The sequence below is a fragment of the Lagopus muta genome, chromosome 1, assembly GCF_023343835.1.
Source record: "Lagopus muta isolate bLagMut1 chromosome 1, bLagMut1 primary, whole genome shotgun sequence".
NCBI lineage: Eukaryota > Metazoa > Chordata > Aves > Galliformes > Phasianidae > Lagopus > Lagopus muta.
In genome coordinates, this window is record NC_064433.1 from 59,477,068 (window position 1) to 59,501,960 (window position 24,893).

Below are 24,893 nucleotides of genomic sequence, written 5' to 3' on the forward strand. Positions count from 1 at the left end.
TTTTTCAGCATTCTCCAGATCTTTTACTTCTGCAGTCTGGGGATCCTGAGGACAAATCCCTATTTCTAAACACAGTTACAGATTTATACATAGCTTCCAACACAGCCTAGAAATACCTCTCTGGCTATGTGAGTAGGCTGAGTTCTTCCTTTATTGAAGTTCAGCTATTTTAATAACTAAATTGCTTAAAAGATAATGTGAGTATAGGTCTTCTAGAAAGTATTTAAATACATATGCATTAACTTTTTGCAGATCATTCACGTGAAATCACCTCTCTCGTTTTGAAAATGCAGCATCTTTAGATGAAATTAAGCAGCTATGTTGTGTCAGAAGTACCACACAGTGACTCTTCCAGTGAGAAGAGTTACTCTAAACAAAGAAGTGTCGGAAAAAAATCTTATGGATCTTAATTAGACAGTGACACTTCTACACCATGAAGGAGGAAAGAGGTCACACTGGCACTGACTCTCAATATTGGTTCCAAGCAGAAATCCACACAATGAATAACTGCTGCAGGAACTGCAGAATTTCTCAAGTTGGTTTTTTGTTTGGATACCTCACTAACAACAGAATTGGAAAGCCAGGGACTGCTTATGTGACTGATGCATTGCTATGTGGCTGCAATAAATAATGCCAAGTCAGCTTCTGTTAGTAAAGAGAACAGATCAAAAGGGACAATTTAGTCTGAATCAGTCATGGCATCAGAGGCAAAGAGGAGATTAAGTGTCCTTTATAAACTCAGTCAACAAGCAAAATGTATTGAAAAAAAACAACAGAATTTTAACCGCACTTCGCTTCACAGTGTTTAAAAGCAAATACAGAATGACATGAAGCAATAAGAATTTGTTCTAAAGGTAAATCCACCTTTCACTTACGCTCTATCAAACGGTCAGCAGGGAGCCACTAGAGCTGAACCATTTAGCTTTCACTAAATATAGTGAACACATAGTTTTCAATTATGTTCTCTACCAAAGTACACAGGCTAAGTGTAAAAAACAAAAAGCAGCTTTTAGAAGTTTTTAAACAGCACATCTGCCACAAGTGAAGTCTCAGAGAGACATCTTTCTCCACATTTCATGTAAGTAAAGATTTATTTTTTGTGGTGCTTTTGAGCAGGCTTCCACAACCAAAGACTGTTGCACTCCCAGTATTGCTTTGCTGGTACAAGGAATAAGGGTTCCCTGCAATAACCAAGAAATAGGGGTACCTGGGACTTGACACGTCTGGTTCTCTTCAGCACGACATTCATTCTTGAACCTTGCTTTGGTGAAGTCTGGGCATCTGAGCTGAGGTCCTCAGCCTCCACTTTTTCCTTAAGGTCCAAGTTAGGCTTCTGGATGCCCTAGAACATCAAAGCACAGAACACCGAGTTGACTGGTCAGGTAGTGCTGATCATTCTACAGCCTGTAAACCACTCTCTTTACTGAGAAATAAGCCAAAGACTGAAGTCACACAGCACTGTTACATATGCAATTTGGACGAGGGGTTGATTAATCCAGGCACCCTGGGTGTGGGAGTTGTTTAGCCTTACTTAAAGGGAACCTACAAGAAAGATAAGCAGATTTTATCAGGCAATTTAGTGAGAAGACAAGGGATAACGGTTTCAAAATTAAAAAAAAAAAAAAGGCTAGATTTAAATTAAATATAAGGAAGAATTTCTTTGCAACAAGGGTGGTGAAGTCTTAGAACAGGCTGCCTTGAGAAGCTGTGGGTGCCCCATTTCTGGAAGCACTGGATGGAGCTTCAGGCAACCTGATCAAGTGGAAGGTGTCCTTGTCTCATGGTGTTTTCCTTAATAGGGCTGGTCTTGGTCTTATAAAGAAATTGCTGAGAAAAAATTACGACACAAGGTCACATTACAGCTTCTGCTACTATCCTGTCAAATACTGACAGCATTGTAAGTATTAGGGTGGGTATACATTTCTCTACATAGCTGCAACCTCTAAAAGCACAGAACCTAAGTTCTACTTTTGCATGCAGCAACAAGCAGCCACGTGCAGTTTGGACCCCATCCTCATATCCTGAACGAGAAGCGTCTCACCATTAGGCTGACCCCAGATTGGAAAAGCTCATAGGGGTATAAGATCCGTTCATAATGAGACTTCAGTAATGATCCTGTGCCTTTTCCTGGCAGGTAGCCAAGCCGACTTGCCACTTTAGACCATTTCTTCTCTTTAGTGACTACCTCAAAACCTCCTTTGCCAGCAACAATCTGAAACACACACACAAAAAAAGTTAAGGGCTTTGATCTGCTCTTACCACCTCACATAAATCATAAATCAACTACAGCAATCAAATGCTAAAAGATTCTACTAAAGAATGGCAGAAAACTGAGTTTGCTTTTTGTTTCCTGAAGGACTAGTACCATAATTAAACAATTAACCTCCCTAATTATTATATTTATTATTACAACTTCCCTAGTAAACACAGTCTGCATACTGCTCTAGACAGGAGGAACTCAACAGTTAAGATTTCTGACAAGCTGGAAAGAATACAAACCCACCATCAGAGCAAACGGAAAAGTTAACTCTCACCAGACTCACACACTGATGCAAAACACAAGTCTGGCAGTGTTGGACTTCAGAGTTACAAAAACTCTCAGAAAACCCCAAACAGCAGAGAGACTACTGTACAAAGAGAGGAAATTGAATTAACCTTCCATTTAACTTATTCACTTTTTACACCTGAAGTCAATTGTTTTGAATCTAGCAGTTTACATACAGAACCGTCACTGTTACATGCAAGAAAACAGAAAGAAAAATGACTACTTGCTTGATCTGAAACACTGGCCACATTTCCACTGCCTCCACTCCCTTCATATGGTTTCACCAAGCAGTTTAAAACCCAAATGGATTGTAATTTAATTCACATTATTATATTACTAACACCATTTCTACTACAGCATGGTTTTGCATTTCATGTCTTTACATACGATCAAATTTCATGTTTAACATTTCATAGAGAGTTGAAAACCTCAAAGCAAAAAAACAACGGTTACTGGAGCGAAACTTAGATTTATTTCTCAGGCTGCAGTAAGCTCAAATGTCTAACTGTGACAGTGACAAATACATTACTTAATTCTGTTTCTTTTCATTATTAGAGAGAGTTGCACTCATAATACAATACTCTTGATCATTACTTTTCTCATACTTACAGCAAAGATAAAATCAGTTTCAACAAAGCTATTCCTAAACTTCAACTTATTTTTTACATGCCCAGGAAGATGTGATTGCTGAAGTTCTCTTTATATGAACTGCGGCCAGAGAAGTGAATAAGTTAACAAAATCAGCCTACATCTCCCTATCTGGAACATACTAAAACACTCTAGCTCATAACAGTGACCCAGACATTTCCAGAACCAGTATGATGGTTTTGTGTAGCCCAGCAAAGCACAGTACACACAAAAATAAACATTGGAAGACATTATTGTCTCTTGTCTGCATGCTAGCAGCAACTTCAGACAGTTGAAAGAACTATGACTTCTGAGTAATTTCATCTTTAAGAGAAGGTAAGTAAAAATGTTAAGATTTAAGAGAAAGAAATCTTGATATGGGAGTGGAAACAAACGCTTGAACACAGAAATGTTAGTACTACCATATCTCAATTTGTCACCTTGCCAAACAAATCTGCCTATTTATATTAATAGCCTTTCTTTAGCAGACAAGTTTATAACTACGTACATTTTGCCAGTGGCAAACCCCAGAAGTTTTTATTTGCATGAAAATATGAAAAAACAACGCATCAGAGATGACTACAGCAACATAAAATTTTAGCTAGCCCTAAGCACAGCCTGTACTGCAAACAGATTAAAATAATTATTCCAGAAGTTGACAATATAAAGTCCCAAAGATGCATGTTTACGTCACATGGAAAATCTGTGCCGGGAGACAGAAGGGAGCAATTACTGCAATTTATTACAGAATTGCTAGGTGAGGAGCTGAAATGCACGCTTCTCAGGGAACATCTCAACTCCTACAGCTCTGCCATACATAAAAGAGGACAACTTGAATTCAAACAGCTAACATCAGGATGTTCAAGCAACTCAGGTGTGCTGGATATGACTCAACTAAAGCCAGCTGAAGTAACCGTGACAGACACATCTAACGCAACCTTGCAATTTGTAAGGTTTTTTTCCACTCTAATTTTTTCCCCATTTTCATTTCATCTCCATATTTATGAGACTGGTGCTGTAAAACAAGCCCTCCATGTTGCTTGGCTTCTCAGGCTCAAATGAAAAATGAAGTCTCTGCCTGACCAAGCACTGCCATACTTGCTCACTCACCTTGCTCAGACCATAGAGATCCAGTATTTTTCTCTCCACCACAGGAATTTTTAAATTGGATCCCTGAAGTTCCCAAAATTTTGCTAACTGGTCCAAGAAGTCCAGCTTCACTCTTGTCATTGCCTGCAATCAATAAGAGAAGACGAATGCATACATCCCCAAAAAATTACGACAATACTTTTCAGACCTGACAAAAAAACATGACAAGCTTTCTACTGTTTATATTTTCAAGGCACAACTCAGCATGTAAAATAAAAGATTAAAAAAAAATATATATTTAGTAAAAAGACAGATGTTTATAAACATAAAATTGTACATGCTTTTGTTCTCCATATTTGAAATCCCATAAGCCAAAACTTTTACCTAAAAATTTCACATTTTCAGACTAAAATGTTCACTTAAAGTCAGAATTCCAAGGAGGAGAAACACAAGAGCAATTAATAAAAACTGTGGGAGGAAACAGGAGGGTTATAAACAGCTTTTCTATATGCCTTAACCATACAAAAGCAGCTCTTCCCTTGAGTATTTTTGGAGTACTCAAATCACTTTCCATAAGGGGACCCATTTATAAGTCAAACGACGTATGACATTTTGGTATAGGAACAGTGCAAGGCTTTGAGAAATGCTGTAGGGAAAAGGAAAAGCCAGGACAGAATATTACTCACAGTGTTTTCAAGAAACCTCCCCTACATTTTTGAAACAAAATTAGCCAACCATGGCTAGTCTTATAAAATACAAAGCAACTTCATTTTAATGCTTAAGAGGCATTACTGGGATAGCTGGCTATAAGGTAACCAGAGGCTCCAGAACAGCAGTAAATATTTTAAGAAAAATAAATAAATCATGGCCTGCAGAGCTCTGAAGGCCAGACACTGGCTGCTCTTACTATGCAACATGGCATTTGGCATTCATTTTAGACATTTCCAGTTGAACGTGAAAGACTCTTGTGGTTATCTGGGGTAATAAAATAAAACCAGACTTTTCTCAAAGCCACTGAGAGTTATTTTCTATGGAGTCTGCCACTGCCAAGTATAAACACCGATGCGGTCTACAGGTTTCTGAAGTCTCCCCACACAGAAACCTGACAAGATGTAAATTTCAAGTAAGGAGAACTACAGCTTTCAGTGTAAACACAAAACTGTATCAACAGTGGAAAGGCTCACCTCCAGTTCATTCAGGCGCTGAATTCGTGGAGTGAAACGAAAACTTTGTACCTCACAGGCAAACGGAGGCTGCCAATCCTAAGGAGAGACAGAAAGACATTTCAGTGTTTCAAGAAACTTCACTGAAAAACACACAAAAGGTTTTAGCAACTTGCTCGTTCAAGCTCCCCCTATTAAATGAGTTTCAGCAGGATCTGTCATATTTTCCAGTTTTATGCTTCTAAAACATTCTTACAACATTTCAGTCAGATGAACGAAGCCTTCACAAAGTCAGAAATAAACCAGAAAATAAGGCTTGGTGAATTTCAGTATGCCCCATCTCTTACTGGGCTCTCCACTTGAGAGAGAGATTGTGCCGCTTGCTGGCATTTATTCAAAGACGGAAAGTTCTGCATTTCCTGCACATTGCAAAACTGTCACTATCAACAGTGATAAACACCAAATAACATACAATATTACGCATGTAACTTGTCCCTGTTTGCCTACATTCATATTTCAATAAAGATAACAACAGCAGTCAGGAGTCCAACACTTCAACGGAAATGCAGTCCTAAATAATGACTTTCTGAACAGCTTGTACTTGGTTCAATCACACAGATCCAACCACACATGCCTCCCAGATCCACCTCCTCTCTCTAAACCATATTATGACATCAAAACAAGTACAGATCAGTTTTTTAGAACCTCTTAAGAAATCTTAAAATCGCAGTAGGTAGTCTGCCAGGCAGTAAATACAACAGAGTAAGGACACAACATTACAGATGGACAAAAAAAAGCAACACATTTGTTGTATGAATGGCTGCAGCATCTGAAGGCCTGAAGCACAACTGTAAAATATTTACAGATTCTAATAATGGAAAAGGATTGCGAATCAGCAAGGTTAGCACCAGGTGTCTCATTTAGTCCTTTCTTGCAGATCGAAAACCAACCTGAGGCACACATCTGGCAAGGCCTTGCAACACCAATGGCCAAACAATCAGAGAGAAACACTGCAGCCTTCAGTGGCTAGGAAAGTTCTAGGTGCTCTCAATGAATCAGATCTGGATCGGTTTCTTGCGACCTCTCCCCCAATCTAAGCCATCCTACTTATTTTAGAAAGGGCAGCCTCATGGAGGTCAAGATTTCACCATGACATTAAACCACCTAAAAAGATTCCAGCAACCCTGCGAGTCAAGAAAGGAAGGATCAGTGAATCTAATTGGCAGTCGCCATATCCAGGCTACTTTTAGCTCCTTGTTTTCATGTTCTTTTTCTCTCTCTTTTGCTATTTTTCACTCTCCAATTTCATAGGTTTGTTCATACTTAATTACCAAGGAGGCTCTGAGCTCCTACACTGCTTGATGTTCTTGTCTGAATGGTCACAGAGCAAGGCATCATAAAACACCTGGTGCCTGGTGCAGAAAGGGGTGTTCAGCTCCGACCTTCTAACCTGCTAACACAAACACTTAACTCCTGTGCACAACCGGACTGGCCATGCTTCCACCAACAGTCTGAAGGCTGTTTACAAACAATGGCCCCTTTACAAGGCATGTCCTTCCTCCTCCCCCTCCTTGCAATGCAAATGCCTACTTTCAGCTACAACGCACTGCAGCTTGTTGGTTACACCAAGAGGAGCGTCAAGCCCGGGCCCTGACCGTGCCTACAGGCTTCTCACCCGCTCCAAAACCACTTCTAAGCTCAAGGACCGCCTCGCAGGGTCTCTGCGTCATTAGCGTAGCCTGAGGAAGGGGGACAAACGGAACCCCAGCAACCGGGGCACGGGAACTGAACAGTCCCAGGGGGGTCCCAACCGCAGCGAGTACCGCAAACTCGGCCGGAAACACTCGAGGAGAGAAGGAAGGGGCTCCCGACCCCCGGGTGCCGCCCAGGGACAGAGTCCTTCGGCTCCAACCACCCGCCGCGCCCCAGAGCCGCCGGCTTCCCCGGGCCCCGGCTGCGGCCGCATCCCGCCCTGCCCCCGCGCCAGGCGGGCGGTACCTTGGGGGGCCGGATCTTGCAGATGCCGGTTTTCTCGGCCAAGCCGCGGATGCGGCCGATGAAACCGAGCGGGTCGCTGAACTCCTCCCAGCTGGGCTCAAATACGGGGCACTCGGGCGGGGGCACGAACTCGGCCGCGTAGCGCGACCCGCCGCCCCCCGCCATGGCCGAAGGGGGGAAGGCGCTGCCGACAGCGGGGCGCGGGAGGGGGGCGGGGAGCGCACCGAGGCACGGGCACAGAGGGGCGGCCCTCAGCGGCGGCCGGTGGGGCAGGGCAGGCGGCCGAGGCGCATCCTCAGGCGGCCGGAGCAAGGCAGAGGCAGGGCAGGGCCGGGCAGGGCAGGCCGGGGCGGGGCAGGGGGGGCGGCGCGGCCTGCTGGCACGCGGGGCGGCTCCTGCCGGGTGTCGTCGCCCCGTCCCCCGGGGCTACCTCCCCCCGCGCCGAGCCCCTCTGGCTCGCGTTCCAGCTCGTCCGGAAGTTACGCGGTCTCTTTCAGCCCTCCCCCGGAAGCTGGAGCAGTTGTTGTCTTCCGACCCGAAAAATAGTCCCTCCGCCGCACTAGTCTCCAGGCGGCCACCAGCACTGTGGGAACGGCCACTTGCCGTCCCCGCCCCCTCCCGGGGACGCTGCTCCGGAGGAACTGAGAAGGAAAGCGCTCGACCCGACGCTTCTAGAGAAATCGTGCGACGCGGCGCCGGGGGCGGCCGGGGGAGGGGAACTGGGGTCGAGGGGAGAAGGGGGCCGCCTCCACTTCCGGCGCGGAGGAATGTGCGACGATACTGAGACCATTCACTTCCGGTGCTGAAGGGCCGTTTCGCCCATTGTCTGAGCCGGACGTCAGGAGGAAGGCTGGTAGCCCCGCCCCCTTGCAGGCCTGGCCCCTTGCGGCCGTTGGGCCCTCTGGGGTGGGGGGAGGGGCGGACCCCTTCCCCTCAGGTGGCGCCGTGCTATGCTCCGTTTGGGACCCGTGTGTTAGTTTTTGTCCATAGCCATTGCAACATGCTCTTTTTTAGGTTTATTCTCTTTTTTTTTTTTCCTGTTTATTCTCGTTGTTTAACACTCAGTCACCGTACCATTTCAGCCCCAGAGAAAGTAATTTCCTCCTACTCCCTCCAGGCTCACCGTGCCTGCGTCAGACAAATGAACGCGCTTCCATTAGCATTTCCCTGCTAGATTGAGGAGGCGGTGCTCCCATTTTACAGACAGGAAAGAAATGGCTTGGAAGCAAATGGTCAATTTTGACAAAATTTATAAGAACAAACCGATCTTGTAAAGCATCAGATGAGCCTGCCAGTGGATATTGTGCTGTGGCAATGTTTCACTACGTTTCTGCAGGGGGCTTTGGACATGGGTGACAGATATTTTTATGACTAAGAGCATGTGGAGTGCAGATGTTTGCCCACCAGCCACTAGAAATTGTGTTTCTACATAACACTGGCATATTTTTTTTTTCATAGTGTCTCTCTGAAGAGCAGTAGCAGGTTATTTTTGTATGGAGACTGTTCCCAACAACTGAATCGCCAACATACTCCCATTTCCAAGATAAGCAGTGACTCAGCCAGGAATACTATGTGGAAAAAAAAAAACCTGCATGCTAAAAAGCTCCTAATCTGTGTCAAAATTTCATTGTAGGAACAGCCCATTGTTTTCCTTCCAGGCTGTTCAAAGTTCATTTCTGTGTTTTGGTGAGAGGATTTCAGCAGATACTGATAGGAAGAGTCTGGGAAGATTTGGGAAAAGTTTGTTTTTTATATCTTCATTTGTGATCTGGAAGAAGAGATAGAGTCCACTCCCCACAACTTTGCTAATGATATAAAGCTGAGAGAGGAGTGGCTGACAAAGCAGAATGCTTCAACAAGACCTGGACAGGCCGGAAAGTTGGGTAGAGAGGAACCTGATGAGGTTCTACAAGTGCAGATGAAGAGTCTTGCACCTGGGGAGTTAATAACTGCATGCACCAGTACAGGTTAGGGGCTGAGCTGCTGACAGAGAAGCTCTGTGGAGGAGGACCTGGGTGTTCTGGTGGACAGTGTGTTGACCATGAAGTAGCAGTGTGCCCTTGTGGCCCAGAAGGCCAGTGGAATCAAGGGATACATTAAAAAGGGCATGGCCATCAGGTCGAGGGAGGTGATCCTCCCTTCTACTCTGCTGGTGGGGTCACATCTGAAGTATTGTGTTCAATTCTGGGCTCCCCAGTCCAAAAAAGATATGGAACATCTAGCAAGAGTCCCAAAGAGGGACACAGATTATGAGTGGTCTGGTATATCCTTTGTACAAGGAAAGGCTGAGAGACGTGGGAGTCTCCAGCCTGGAGAAAACTGAGAGATTATCTCATCGCTGTTTATAAAAATATCTGAAGTGTGGGAATCAAATGGATGGAGCCAAACTCTTTTCAGTGGTGTGCAGCAACAGAACAAGGTGCACAAGCTGGAACACAGGAAGTGCCAAAATAATGCAAGGAGGAATTTCTTTTCTGTGAGAGTGACAGAGCACTGGAACAGGCTGCTCAGAGAGGTTCTGGAGTCTCCTTCTCTGGAGACTTACACCTCTCACACAGAGTGTTCAACTGCTTTACATGAGGTGGCAAGCACAGCCTGTGCTAGCCTTCCTCCAGAGAATTATCCACTGCCATCTTGCTGTCTTCTGAATTTATGAAGAACTTCGTAGCTTTGGAAGTTAGTCTAGGTTTATTTTCCAGCACACGTGGTACCTATATTAGGAAGTGCTGAATTGCATCAACGATAAGAAGTGCTGCTGGGTGTGGGAAGATACATAGGGGAAGGCAGAGGATGAAAAGCACCTAGATGATGCAAAATTGTACATTTGGATACTCAGGTATTACTTGAAACAGTGAATCTTGTGACTGATTCCTGACTCCTGTGTGTCATTCTGTTTACTATTTCCATAGGAAAACAGCATGCTTTTGCCACTAGTGTTCATGAAGTAAGTTCTGGCAGCAGGCTGTCGTTGTTTCACCGGAACCCAAACCACAGCCCCCCAAACAAACAACTCAACTGGAGCTGCGCGCTCCATCCACCCCTGCAGGCCCCACCGCTCGCCGCGCATGCGCAGTGCTCCCTTCCAAGACTACAACTCCCAGAGGCGCCAGCGCGGGACGCGTGCTGTCCGTGTCGCGAGTGCCGATTGGTAGAGAAGGCCCGATGCGCGTGGAAGGCTGCTCGTGATTGGCAGAGGCGGCGGGCGGCGGGTCTGTCCGCTGTTCGAGTGTGGGAGGGTAACAAGCGGCGGTCTCCATGAGCGCTACGGGAGGCTCGGTGGGACGCTCCGCGCGCTCCAGAAGGTAATGTGGGGGCTGTTGTTTCTGCAAGCGTGTTGTTAAACGTAGGAAAGTTCCTACAGGAAGTATATTTTTGCTAATGATTATTAGTGTGCTAGAGAGGCGGGAATTAATGACTTTGATTCGTATGAGATTTTCGTGGATGTTGTGCATCTGAGTTCTGACCTAAGCAGCCCTGAGGGTCCCTGTGTCACCTGTGAGCAGAGCTCTGGCTCTGGTTTGGGCTTCTGGAGTGAGTTCTTACTAAGGTGAATAGATCTCTTCTGAAGAGATCTTAACTTTAATTCTGCTACAGATCATGTTATTAAAGAGTATTTGTCAGCTCAATGTAAGTAACTAACTCTTCCCAAGGACTGAATGGTGTGTGCAGCTCTGTGTATGCAAATGTGATACTTACTGCGGTAGGTTGAATGTATGAATGCAGAAAATGCTGCTTAAAGCCAAATAGGAGATTACACATATGTATCCTTGATTCAATTTATGTAATAAATTCAAGAAGTCATTGCTTTCCATTTCATTGTCAAGGGTGGACAAACTATGGGTGTTACTCACAGTTAACACCAGAAAAAAAAACCATGTGGGCTCCTCATCCTACATCCAACGTTAGGATGGCTTGGGCATCAACTAACCTGAAATTGTCATCTTTACTGGAAGTCAGTGAAATCAAAAATGCTTCAGATAGTGTTTTTCTCTCCATATACCAGATAGAGACTGTGAAAGGTTGTCTGTTTATCTGGTAGTGGTTGCTACCTGTAATTGCAAAACAAAAGACTTTGTTCTCCTTGATCTCTCCTCCTTTACTTATCACCTTCTCTTTCTTTTAAATTCACCTAAATGAGCCACAAGACTTCCCTTCCTTGACAATTTGTCCTTCTCCCTTTTCCATATGCTTCCTCCATCTCCTGTGCCCAAAGTCTGCCCACTGTTCTTTAATAAATGAAGCTTTTGGTTCTCTTAGGTACTGTTGTTTTTTTTTTTTTCTGATGATTCTTGGAGTGCAGGCAAGCTAACATGTTTAAATTTTAGTAAGTTAAAAGCAAAAATCTCCTATTTTGCTTAAAAAATGAATTGTAGTCTGAAGTTTGCATGCTATTAGAAAAGGTATGGTTATTGTTGAGCACCTGGAGAAAGGACCCAGTGAGCCCTGGGAGCACAGGTGGAGGCAATTCACCTGTGTGACCAGAAGGGGTGGAGCCTGGCTGTGCCTCTCCTAGACCTCATTTAACAGCTGACTGTTAATGAGGAAGGATCTCTGGTTAGAGTTCCTTCCCTTGTGAGCCTAGATCTTTGGAGACAAGCACGTTTTCCTTTATAACACCATTCCATTCACACTAGTCCTTTTGCTACTACACTCCTGTATTGCCCTTCCACTGCATTGACCTTTCTGATTGTAACAGAAAATATTTATGCCTAGGCTGGCAACCCCCCACAGCTCATCCAGGTACTCTAGTTCTCAGCCTCAGAGTCAGGGGGACTCTACTCCTCTCCCTTCAATCAATGAACGCCTGGCCTTCCTCCGCCCTTCCCGGGAGCTGCTGGAATACTACCGCAAGAAGATTGCCGACTTTGATGAAGAGCATGAGGATTTGGTAAAAAGGCTGGAGAGATACAAAGAAACATACGATGAGCAGGTTAGGAGAAGAGCTTTATTTGATTAAAAAAAATAAATAAATCAGAAACTTGAAAATCTTTTCATCTGAGGAGAAGGGGCTTCCTTTTCTCTCATTCCTATTAAGGCATCTGTCTGTTGTTTTGTTTAACCATCTGGGAATAGAATGGTCACTTCTGAGGGGACTATGGTGCCTCCCCAAGTACTGGTGATGTCTGAAGTGGCCTTAAAGCCCTCAGAAATCCCAACTAATTTAATATATAGGAAAAGAGAGGCCGGGTTCTAAAATAGTGCCGTCTGTCCAATGGGAATAGTCTTCTGAAGGGATTGCTAGTTTTCTGCACTAGGCAGAAAATCATTAACGAAACTTTGTAACTGAACACTTTTTTCACTACTAAGTTATATAAAGCTTTTAATGCTTATCCTTCAGTAACTTCTTTAAAAGAAGTTTATTACACAGTCTTTGCTAAGATTTTTGCTAAGGTTTTCTGCTCATTGGTGCAGAAATGCAACCACTGGAAATGGGAGACCCTAACATACGCCTTTTTACTGGTGTTGTATGCTCCCTATTGAAACCTGCTTACTAATTTCTCAGTACTACCTTCATCTGGTCAATTGTTGTAAGAGGAAAACATAATTCACTCAAACTGACAGTTTAACACACCACTTACAGACACAGGGTCTGGCCTATGTGGTGTGTTGTTTCTAATGTTGCCCAGTGCTCACTGAAAGTACCTCGTTCTCTTAACCTAGCACAAACTGCAATGGGAAGTACGTCAGCGAGAAGAGGAGATTGCGGAGTTGCAAAAGGCTTTGAGTGACATGCAAATCTACCTGTTCCAGGAGAGGGAACACGTGCTCCGTCTTTACTCTGAGAATGACCGACTGAAAATCAGGTGCTGTCTGGATATTGGGCTGGGGCACTGGCAGTAGAAACTGCATGGATCCCATGGATCCTTCTAGTTCTCATCCAGATCTGGAGTATTCAGAGAAGCAGCAAAGCGACACTTCCCACAGTGGGAGTTTTCTGTTAAAGCTTTAAGAACTGAAGTAAAAAAAAGAAAAAAATCTGTGTTGGTATGCTTTGGAATCTCTTTGGAGCATGACAGAAATCTGACACAATCCTCAATCTAGTTTACTTTAAGAAAAAAAAATGGGTAATACAATCCACAGAAGTATCTGCAAGGTTTTTATATACAGTTCATAACTGTAGAATGCAAATTCTTTACTACCATGAGTTATCAGGCTTGTATTTGAAAAGAAGAGCGCTCCTCAGTGCTGACAGAATTGGTGTTTTTTTAATTGTGCAACATCAGAGGTGTCTCAGGGAGCTTGTTAAAGTATTCTCAAGAACTTGACAGTTTGGAAATCTTGGAGATTTTGATGAGTAAGGTGGAAATACAGCGTGTCACAATGTATTGATCCATTTCTTTACATTGCAGGGAATTGGAGGATAGGAAAAAAATTCAACATCTCCTGGCTTTAGTGGGAACAGACGTAGGAGAAGTTACGTATTTTCACAAGGAGCCACCACATAAGGCAAGTTCAATTTTTCTGTGGAGCTATTTTGCGTTGTTACAAGAAGATGTGTACCCCAAAGGCTGACCACAGACCAAATCTATCTCCCGAGTCAAAAGATGCTAAATAAGCCCAAAAGAGGGAGGAATTTGTAGCTCTATAGCAGCATCAGGCTTTAGTATAGCTACTGACAGATAAGTAGGAACAAACACACCAGAGCTAGGTCCTGTTAGCGTCAGCCCCTTCTACCTTCAAATTATACCTCAAGATTAACCCCCTAAATGTCAGCTAGGAGTCTGAATCCATCTGGCAAGTGGTTATTGAGAAGCTGGAGAGAAGAGCACAAAGGCAGTAGGAAGTGCAGAAAGTCGGTACGTGTGATGCTCCAAGATATTTGATCTTCAGAACAGCACAGGTAGCATTTGGGACCTCCATGAAGGGTGCAGAAGTGTTAAGGTTGCTCTTGTGGTTTCCTGGGCAGGGGATTACGGAAGAACCTCCCTCTCTAGGCAGTGTTGTATTGCATGTTACAGAAATAATGTCAAGCTAATTATGTGGCAATGCATATGAAAAGCAGCGTAGCGGAACATACTTGCACTTTCTTGCCATACATGGCATGATTCAGATATACAGAGGATGATGGAATGTTAGGATTTCTCTTCGTGTAAGGTGAGGGGAATAAGGCTGGATCCCTGCATTCTTTGTGATTGCTCTGCATTGTTAAAGCAGTGGAAAAATCTTGCAGTGGCTTTAAAATTCTAAAATATGGATATCTCTAAAATTAGGCCTATTATATACATAGGCTGTTCTGAAAGTAATGCCTCCTGTTTATTTCCATGGAAACTACAGCAGATACAAAGAGTACAGTAACACTCTTTGATGGAGCAGATTCTCAGCTACAAAACACTATTTTCAGCACAGTCACCACCATTAGCTTTGTATTTTCACCAGTGATGAACAAAAGCCTGCATGTTGAACTTGGAAAAATCTGCACCAGTGAAGATGACCCACTGTTTCACAGCTGCTATGACAGCACTGTTGCTAGGAAGGTGTTGCCCACACAGTCCATCCTTCATCTGCCTGAGAGATGAAAGTCAGAAGGTGCCATATTCCAACTATACAGTTGGTGCAGCAGGGCAGTCCAGCCAAGATTGGCCATGTGATTCACAATCTTCAAACTGGTTTGGGGCCTGGCATTATTATGTTTTAAGAGAAAGATTGTCTTCTCTGGCCTGACACTGGAATTTCAAGCCTTCAACTTAGTGTTGTCTTGTAGGCATCAGAGTTGATGATTAAGGAAAGCCAGAAAGATCATCCTGTCCCAAAAGACACTGCACATCACTTTACCTGTTGAACTTTTTCTTTGATGGGGAATTCATGTTGCCACTCTATGGATTGTCATTTTGACCCTAGCTCATAGTGGTGACTGTATGTCTTGTCACCAATAATGATGTCTTGTCACCTTCAGCCTCATATTGGTTCAGTAGGTCCAGACAAACTTGTGTGCCATGTTCTGTCTGTTCCCATGTGAGCATTCATGGGACCCTCCTGGCACAAACTTAGTGATTTTCTGATCTTGTCTCCAGTGCTCTGAAGCCAATATTCAGTTCCAACACAGTTCTCTGGTTATCCAGTTAGCATGGATGAGCTGATTGAAACACTTCATTCCATGGTGTGACAGCCACATGTAGCTGTCTAGGACATGACTTGTCTTTCATGGTGCTGTCACCAGTATTGTAACACCACCTACTGCCTCATTATGCTCACATCGACTGTTTGATCTCCCTTAATATTCAACAGACACTGATGAATGTCACTGTGTGCCATTTTCTCCACATGGAGAAATTGATTGACACACCTTTGCTTCACACGTACTTCTGTGTCAGACACCATTTTGCCAGGCTGTCCCTCTGCTGCCATCTGTACAGCAACAAAATGTAACAGAATGTTGGGGGAAGGTTCAACCTCGACTGCTGTATCGCCAACATCTGCTTCTGATGTTGTGAACCAGCATATTAAAATAGAGGGCATTACTGTGGGAGCAGCCCTCATAATATCTGTGTTGAGGTAAACACTGGGGTTATAACCTGTCCCCTTTAGCCCTCCTATTTTTAAGTGGCCTTCTGTTCAACAGATGGTTTGCGTTAATAGCTGTATGGGCTTTTATCCCAGGCTTGTTTAATAGCTTGAGTGAATGTGCTGATAAACAATTCTTCGTGTTTCTTTGGGCTGCTAAGAGGAGTATGAGCAAAGAAAATAACATAATTGTCATCATCACCTTCTTTATTCTCGTCTGCCTCCAAAATGTTCTTTTTCCTTCTGAAGATGCTGATTTTCATCCTAGTGAGCCAGCAAAAGCAGGATTACTTTCCAGTTGATTTGGAAAAAATAAAGGCTGAAATGGCAAAATTCTGCTGTTACAAAGGCAACTTCTTTTTACCACAGGCATTACACTTGTGAACGTCTTCCTTTTCTTGTGGTAGAGGTGAGGTATTGCTGTTGTCTTAGATATCTCAGTTCTCTCTTTAAGATTTATTCTTAGTCATGGCAAGTCAAGATGTTGAGCTATCTAATCTTGTTTCTATAGGTCACTGTTCTACAAAGGCCAGCTACCTCCAGAGACTCACATGAAGGAAATGACAATTCTACAACAGGTACCGTACCAAGATGACCTAACAGCAGCTCAGCAATTGATACTTGTTTCTCTGTGGTTTGTCCAATGTACAGAAATAATTATTTACTGTGAATACTTTGTTGTGCTTCCATTAAATTTCCTAAATGTATCCATATGTGCATCCTTATGCATATTCTACTCTAAGCTTCACTTCAGAATCCTTTAAGATAAACTGAGCTGGCTCTCATGCTCATTATCTGGTCAGCTAAGGAAGAAGCTGGTATGACTGTGGAATGTCTGTTCAGGAACTGTGCAGGTAGCGACTGAGTAGCCCCCCATGTCCATTCCATGATGTGGTGCTCTGCTTGTACTTAATGTAGGTGGTAGTTTGGATCTGTGTCTACTTGCAGATTTTTCTATTTGGAAAGGACTGCCATTTTCAGATTGACTGAAATGAGCTAACAAGCTCAAAACTTGTTCAAGATTTGACAAACGTGCAGCTGTTTTTTATGCTTATTCATCATTTATTTAAGAAAATATGTTTGCTTTCTGTATATGTCAAGAAAATCAGTATGTTGCCTAAATATTTAAGTTTAATAGTATGGGGCAAAGAAATACAATCACTACAAGCTCTGGAATGGTTTTCTATCCAGTTATCTCTCCTGTAAGTCCTTGAAACTGTAGCAGTTGCATGCTTTTTCCTGTTCTTGGAAGCCATCTAGCGCATACAGTATCTTGTGTTTGGAAAGGTGCTGCAGGTACATTGGAGACAACTTTTCTACTTCTTGATTTCTGCAAATAGGCACCAAGAGGAGCACTTCAAAACGAGCAGGAAAAGGAGACATACATGAAAGTCCGGAGAGATATCAGAGGGACAACCAAGCACTTCTACTTCAGGTAAAACTATTTGCTAAGTGAAGGACTTATTTTCTGCCTATTCAGGAAATTGATGGATAAATATGCTGTCTGCCTACATAAGATATACGCACACCAATTTTATTAGTGCCCTCTTCTTACTACTGATTCCCCCTTTCTATCAGTTTGCCTGTTCCTTTGTGATGAATAGCTTAGATTTAAGAACTTGAGTCTGACTCTGGCACATAAGCAGATGTTCCAGTAGAGCCTACTTGTATGTAGTGCCTTTAAATACAGAATTTGTAATCAAAGTTTTTTTTCAAATAGTACGTAAAATTTTTTTCAATTACTTGTTCCAGTTTGTCTCCCTGACCACATGCACTATTTGCATCTCTATTCTTCACTCATTTTGTTTACATTTAATATTTCATTGAGCGACTTCTTTTTTTTCAAGATGTGTGGACTGGTTGCCTTTCTAGAATTTGGGTTAATGATTACCATTTCATTGGAAGCTGATAGCGTAGAGGCAGAAGCCTGTTTGCATATTCCAAAGGATTTGTCACATCCTGTGTGCAGTTTAAATCTTTCTGGTGTCTTTTATCTATTGCTGCTGTTTATCATTTCCCCGTCTTGCTTATTTGTATGATTTTTTTTTTCTTAAAATGTTTTAGTTATTCAAAATAGTTAGCATTAAAACAAAAACTAAAAATGAAAAATTAAAACTCTCAAGGTTATTATCAGGTAGAGTCTCTGATTTGAATTCTGGAATTTTAAAGACACTTGCAAAGTCAGGAGCTCCACCTGTTGTGAAATCTTCCTCAGTTATATCTTTGCCTGCCTATTTAGGTGGAGGCCCTGCAAGCTCAGTTAGAAGAACAGACACGATTATCCAAGGAACAGCTTCAGGCATTACTAGAGGACAGGCGGATTCACATGGAAGAAGCCCAGGTCCAGCATCAGAGAGACCAGGAGAAGATTAAAACTTTAACAGATAAGTGAGTGTGAGAGAATGGCTATGATATAATATAGTCATGAGATGAGAAGAGGGGAAACAACAAAACTATGTTGGCTTTCAATATGTTGCTTGCTGAAGCAAGCAGAAAAGCACTTTGTGCAGCTATCGGCCTTGGCAGTATGTGGAAGTAGATGGAGTAGTCAACATACCAGAAAAACTGTTTTGTATAGTATATCTTTCATGAGATGAGAAGAGCTAAGTATGCTGGGAAAAATGCTTGTTGTCTGCTTTCTTCTGACTTGCAACGAAGACTGGGGCAATTAGGGTAGGAACTAGGCAGGAAATGAACTAAGTCCTCTTGGATCTCTTTTTGTAGACTCAACAAGACTCAAAATCTCTTGTATGAGAGTACTCGTGACTTTCTGCAGCTGAAGTCTGATGTTCGAGACAGTGAGAAAGCGTGGATGGTAGAGAAGGAAAATCTGTTGAGGAGGATTGACAAAGACTCAGATCAGCTTACCAGCAGGGAGGCAGGAGAGAAGAAGCAGAGAGATACCAAGAAGGTGCTTCAAGCAGATCGTGAAGCTGGGAAGCCCCACAGTAGAGAAGTAAAGGTAATTGTATTTTTTGGCCCAGGGAGGCTCTCCAGCAGTCTTTCCAAAATTGCAAGACTGGTTCTTGCCAAGTTAGGCAGTAAGGAGTTGTTTCAAAGCTCTACTGGCTTGCTCTAAGTTGCATTGTTGTTGACACTAATGTGTTTAAAAATACTGAATCTGGAGTATTGCGTCCAGTTCTGGGCTCCCCAGTACAAAAAAGACAGGGATCTCTTGGAAAGAGTCCAGCAGAGGGCCACAAAGATGGTGAAGGGCCTGGAGCATCTCTCCTATGAGGAAAGGCTGAGTGAACTGGGTCTGTTCAGCCTTGAGAAAAGAAGACTGAGAGGAGACCTGATCCAGGTCTATAAATATCTAAGATGGGGGCAGAATGGTGTGGCTGGACTCTTTTCAGTGGTGAGTGGAGACAGAAGTGAACAGTGTTGTCAGAAGTAAGTAGTCCTTTCAATTGGTGTACCTTAGCTCTTTTATAGTAGTCTGGATTTTCCTTCCACTTCTAATACACTTCCAGTGCACCGTTGAGAGATCTGTGGGCAAAGAGGCAGTAAGAATGTAGAAAATAAACAGACAGTAAGGAATTGTTTTCATCTGTGCTGAATGCAGATTCTTCTGAAATGCTGTACTGAGCAAGTAGCTGTGAAAAGGAGAACTGCAGACTATGATAGAATATTATGTTTAAGGGAAAGAGGAGAGAGTTCTTTGAACTGTCGTGCAAAACTGATCACCTCATTGAAAGGTGTTGGTAATGGAAGTGGCATTATAATGCTGTGGAAGGAGTCCTAACCTTGTTACTTCCGTAGCTTTGCTTTCAGTTATTTGCCTGTCAGTCTATCTACATGTAGCACTTGTTTTTCTGGAGCAGGAGAAACATTGTGAGCGCTGGCTTTGGAGTTGTTTCTGTTCCTTCTGTGTCTTAGACGCTGCAAGAAGAACTAACGCAGGAGCAGCGGCTATCAAACATGTACAGAGAACAGTGTATCACCCTGGAAAGTGAGCTGGCTAGGATTTGTGAAGAGAGAGATATTGGCAGAGAACTCTTTCAGGTAATTAGTCTGTAGCCATGGACTAGCAGCGCGATGATCTTACCGTCTCTGTTGTGTTACTCTATCAAGTTTTCATCTCGATAGGAACGCTCAGAAAAGATGGGGAAGCGTTTGAAGCTGGTGACTCAGCGATACGAGGCCTTGGAAAGACGTCGTAATATGGAAGTGGAAGGCTTTAAGAATGACATTAAACAGCTCCGGCAGAAACTGAAAGATGTAGAGAAGCAGCTTTTCAAGGTAATAGCTCATTGCTAATTGCTATGGGCTTAACCAATCAAGGTGTAGCCTCAGTATTTGAATTAAGATTTCCCTAGAGTTAAAATAAATGTATTTTCTAAATGGTTGTTCAAATATTAATATTTGATAAAGCTTGTCCTGTTCTGTATATTATTAAGCAAAAAAGATTTGTCATCATTAATCAGTTGAGCATCAAGTTTGTCCAGGAACAGTCCTGTTTATGCATTAGCTATGAAGGTTCTCATAGAATCATTGAATGGCTTGGGTTGAAAAGGACCACAACGATCACCTATTTTCAACCCCCTGCTATGTGCAGGGTCACCAACCAGCAGACCAGGCTGCCCAGAGCCACATCCAGCCTGGCCTTGAATGCCTCCAGGGATGGGGCATCCACAGCCTCCTCGGGCAACCTTCCAGTGTGTCACCACCCTCTGTGTGGAAAAACTGCCTCCTAATATCTAACGTAAACCTCTTCTGTGTCAGTTTAAATCTCCCCTTGTCCTATCGCTATCCACCCTCATAAACTGTCATTCCCCCTCCTATTTAAACATTCCCTTCAAGCACTGGAAGGCCATAATGAAGTCTCCCCGGAGCCTTCTCTTCTCCTTCCACAATCTTGTAATGCCTTATTATGCCTTATTACACCTTTGGCTCATTCAGCAGACTCAAAATTGGAAGGCAGTAAAGTGGACTGATGCAAAAGAACGTTCTGCAAAGAGTATGCTGTTTTGTTGTGGTTTTTTTTTTCTGGATGCAGTAGGGTTTGGTTTTGTTCCAAATAGAATATTGATGGAATACTGATGTAAGTATTGTGAATATTGTTTATTTTGTAAATATATCATTTGCAGCAGAAGCAATGACTGGAAGTTGAGGTTGTGTAACTTGGAAATAAGATAAGATGCATTTTCTAGATGTGCAGACGAACATCTGTACAGCTTAGAAAGGAAGCCACAGACTTGATGTTGTCTGGAGTTTGAGTTATGATATCTAAGATATGATTCAGAGAATTGAGGCTTGGATTATTTTTTTTTTTAACTGTGGGTTTACTTTTTTTCTTTTTAAGAGCTAAACTTCCCACATATGTGTGTGTGGGAGACAGGAATTGCCTATGATATCTTTACTACAGACCTGTGTATTTTGCTACTGTGGGTATGCTTAGTTGTGTTGATAATCTCTTCACACTTCCAACCACAAGAGGGCAGCGGAATAAAATACTTGTTAGAAATCTTCCCTGATCTTTAAATCCTTCTTATCACTTGAGGTCAAAGTGGCTATAGATGACTGAATGACCTAACTTGTGTATTAAAATCTTTGACAAAGAACTATGTGGTGGTAATGAGACACCCTAAAATGTCAAGAGGAAAGAGGGCTTTACAATCAGTTTTCAAGTCTGTGCTGTTGCGATGTTGAATGTGACTGGGCTGGCATGCTATTCAGTTCCAGGGTGACAGGAAATGTCAACCCTTTCTAGTTTGCCATCAGGAACTATGATTATCCAACAGCCTCAGTTCAGCTCAATATCAGCTATATGCCTTGACCTGAGCTTAGGAGTTGTTCTTGAGCTGCCCTTGAGTTGTATGCAGTTCAGAAGGCAGCAAGCTGGCCACAGCAGTTAGATCATTTCTAGTTCTAATAGCAGAAGGTGACAGAATGTCTTCATAAGGGGGGAAAAACACACTGCTGTGTAAACATCAATAAGTAAATGTTTTAACTCGCCTCATTTTATTCTCTAAATAATGCAGGCAGTAAAAAGTAACCCAACGGGTTACAGTAAACTTGATAATATTCTGTTGAGATTTCTTCCTTACCAGTACTGTAGCATCCTAATGAATGAAAGGCTTTGCTACTTTGGCTCTGAAATAACTTTCTGTTGGTGACATGCATTAGGCTACTGACATTAGCTGAAGAGCATCTTCTTTGCTAGCTACAAAAGGTCTCCTTTGGAATTATCTTTCTCATATACTCATAGTATACTCTCAATTGTACTCTGTGCAATTAATTTGTTTTTCTTTTCTTCTTAGGTGACTCTGAATATTGGACCAGACCAGGATCTTGCAATTCTACATGAGGTTCGTCAAGGAAACAGACTAACTCGTAAAATTCAAGAAGAATTAAAATACTTAAAAGCAAAAATCTATGGCTTAGAGAATGAACTACGAGTCTGCTGAAACTGAGGTTTTAGTTGGCATCAAAGTTTTCGGAATGGGACATTGCCTGTTTCCTGGCATCCAGTAATAGAAGGCTTGAAGAAATCTGCAGTTAGGAACATCATAACATCCATCAGTGATATACAAGCCATTCCTAACGTGCCAAACTAGATTGCTGTGTCTGTTGATAGGCACCTGATGAGTCTGCTATAGAAAGTATCAGAAGGCTGATACATCAGGAACATTCTTGTGCCTTTTATTACTTTCATATTTGTGGTGTAGGGAGTGGTGTATACTGATCTTAAACTTCATTTGGAGCATTTCAGAAAGCAGGAATATAAATTAATGGCCATTAAAAGATCTAGTTCAAGATCTGAATTGCTTGGCTCACCTTTTCCTATGTGAGAAAGAGCTTTTAAAGTGTGTTCAGTGATGACTGTTTTAGTACCTAGGCAATTCAGGATGTAACTGGAAATTTTCTTTGAAAAAGACCTTGCACAGATCTTTTGTACTAATTTTGTATTAAGATGTATTATATCCAACTCTGCTTTTTACAATACAACTACTTTTAAATAGCTTCCCTTTGATTATTTCTAACCCAGATGGGACAAACCTGACTGATTTTAATATGGCGAAAAAAGATAACATTTTATGGAACTTATCTGCAAGAATGAGCAATGTCTACTCTTGTTTTGAATAGCTGGGGGAAGTGAGATACCACACTATCACGAATCATCTTCCCATCTCCTTTTTTTCTAGCCTCTTGACTCCTCATTTAGAAGCTCATTTAGAAAAAAAACCAGGGCACATACTATCTTCCTTAGTCACTATTATTGGCCTCTGTAGCTTTAAACTATACTATGGTTATGTACCAAGTCACGATCACTTTTCACTCATGATGGTTTTGTTTCACAGCTGTAACCGAAATTGGGGTTGAAGAGCAGCTGCCTAGTTGCTGCATGATGTATATAGCTATATAATGATTATCTCCATAGCAGGCATAAGGTTATTGCAGTTGTAGAAAACAGATGAAATAATGAGGGATGCTACAGTGGGCTTCAGCCCAGTTTCTAATCACAAGGTATTTGTGCTTTCACTGCAATGTCAGCAAATCTTGTCCACCTGGTAGACTGAGAGTATGCCTGTGCTAGAAAAGCAATTTCAGGGCTTAAGTTTCCTACTGTACCTTTTTCTACCTTAAATATGGCAGAAGCAGCGTATCATCTTTCTGGAGAATACACCTGAAGCATACCAGCTGTTTCTTATTTAAAAAGTACTCCATGTGATAGCCCACAGCTTCTTTTGGATGTGGTAGTGGCAATGGAGATCCCCATTCAGTATTTGGGAGAGGTAGATACACAACGGAAGTTCTTGTGCTGTCAACATTTGAAGAAATAGATACACTTTTTTAATACAGTACCAGCTAAAACAATACACTGGGGAAATTGCTTTGAAAAGTCAAGGCCTGCTTCAGTTTTGTACCCTGTCTTGGAAATTTTGCTGTCCCTTATGGTCCTACACTGTGGCTTTCATTGGGCACATGTATTCTTGAAGTCATATTCAGTCATATTGAAATCAGACAGACTTCACTGTGGGTAGATGTGTTTCTGGGTGCTTAGCCACTACTAAAATAGGCTCTTTTAAAGTGTATTATCCCTGACTAGTTTAGCTAAAAAATGGTGATCCTGTTCAGAAACTGATTTGTGGACAGCTTAGATGCCAATGCCACGTGGATAGCTGGGGAAAGTTAATAAACTTATGCTGTCCATAATTTAGTCTCATCCCTTAGCTGCTGAATACTATCTCAGATAAGTCTAGCTAATTAAAGGAAGCTTGTATGGGAGATAATATTCTACCAGTCTGAAAACAGAATACTATATATATATATATATATATATACATATATATACATACATACACACACACACACACACATATATATATATATATATATATATATATTTTACAGGTCCTGAAAGGCAACTTCTGAAAAAATGCTATATAATAAAGTATTAGTCATTTAGCAAGATCCACCTGCTTAAATTCAATTGACAGGAAGCCAGCAAAAAGGCCTCTTGAACCAGTATAGAGAAGTTTTCTGCTTCTTTTCAGCTTTTCCAAACTATAAGTTGCTGATTAAGTTAAACTTTCCTCACTTGAAAGCCATGCAGTGTATCTGGATAAAGACTGTAGGCTCGAATGGTCACATTTTTAGCAATAGGAAGAAGTATTGGGGAAAGAAGGATGTAAATGTTTAAGTTCCAGTCTTCCTTACTAATATTTCTTATTACTTGAAAGACTGAACAGAATAAACTGGCAACATTCGTAATATTTGCTGGTGCTTCTGGATCAATGTACATCTTGGACTTTATTCTTTGTTTGTCATTAGGTTATGAACCTTTCCTATTTGAGTTGGGTAGGGGAAGAAATTACAATAGTGCTGACCTGTAAACTTGTTTTATTGGTAGGTTGAATGTTTGTCCAAGGGCAGGAAGTGCAGAGTATTGCATGTGCTTTTTCTGTGTGACATCACATGATTATGCGAAACGTTGCTTTCATGTTGCCAAAACAAATGGGGAC

At 42.2% G+C, this 24,893-nt stretch overlaps 2 protein-coding genes across 2 annotated transcripts in view; one reads left to right on the forward strand and one right to left on the reverse strand.

Moving 5' to 3' along the window:
• The window catches only part of KDM5A (lysine demethylase 5A), a 50,442-nt gene extending 42,563 nt beyond the window's left edge, over positions 1-7,879 (reverse strand). The window contains exons 1-5 of the mRNA XM_048934042.1: positions 7,423-7,879; positions 5,446-5,523; positions 4,283-4,405; positions 2,042-2,212; positions 1,208-1,342 (exon numbers count right to left, since the gene is read on the reverse strand). Of these exons, the coding sequence (XP_048789999.1) occupies positions 1,208-1,342; positions 2,042-2,212; positions 4,283-4,405; positions 5,446-5,523; positions 7,423-7,587 (672 nt within the window). The 5' untranslated portion in view covers positions 7,588-7,879. The remainder of the gene's footprint in view (positions 1-1,207; positions 1,343-2,041; positions 2,213-4,282; positions 4,406-5,445; positions 5,524-7,422) is intronic.
• A 2,656-nt stretch (positions 7,880-10,535) lies between these two features.
• Positions 10,536-24,644, forward strand: CCDC77 (coiled-coil domain containing 77). Its single transcript, XM_048934046.1, has 11 exons — positions 10,536-10,724; positions 12,136-12,352; positions 13,084-13,226; positions 13,773-13,869; positions 16,436-16,502; positions 17,265-17,359; positions 18,164-18,312; positions 18,649-18,886; positions 19,804-19,929; positions 20,014-20,166; positions 22,188-24,644. The coding sequence occupies exons 1-11, from the start codon at positions 10,678-10,680 to the stop codon at positions 22,332-22,334; spliced, it is 1,479 nt and encodes a 492-aa protein (XP_048790003.1). The 5' UTR covers positions 10,536-10,677; the 3' UTR covers positions 22,335-24,644.
• The last annotated feature ends 249 nt before the right edge of the window (positions 24,645-24,893 follow it).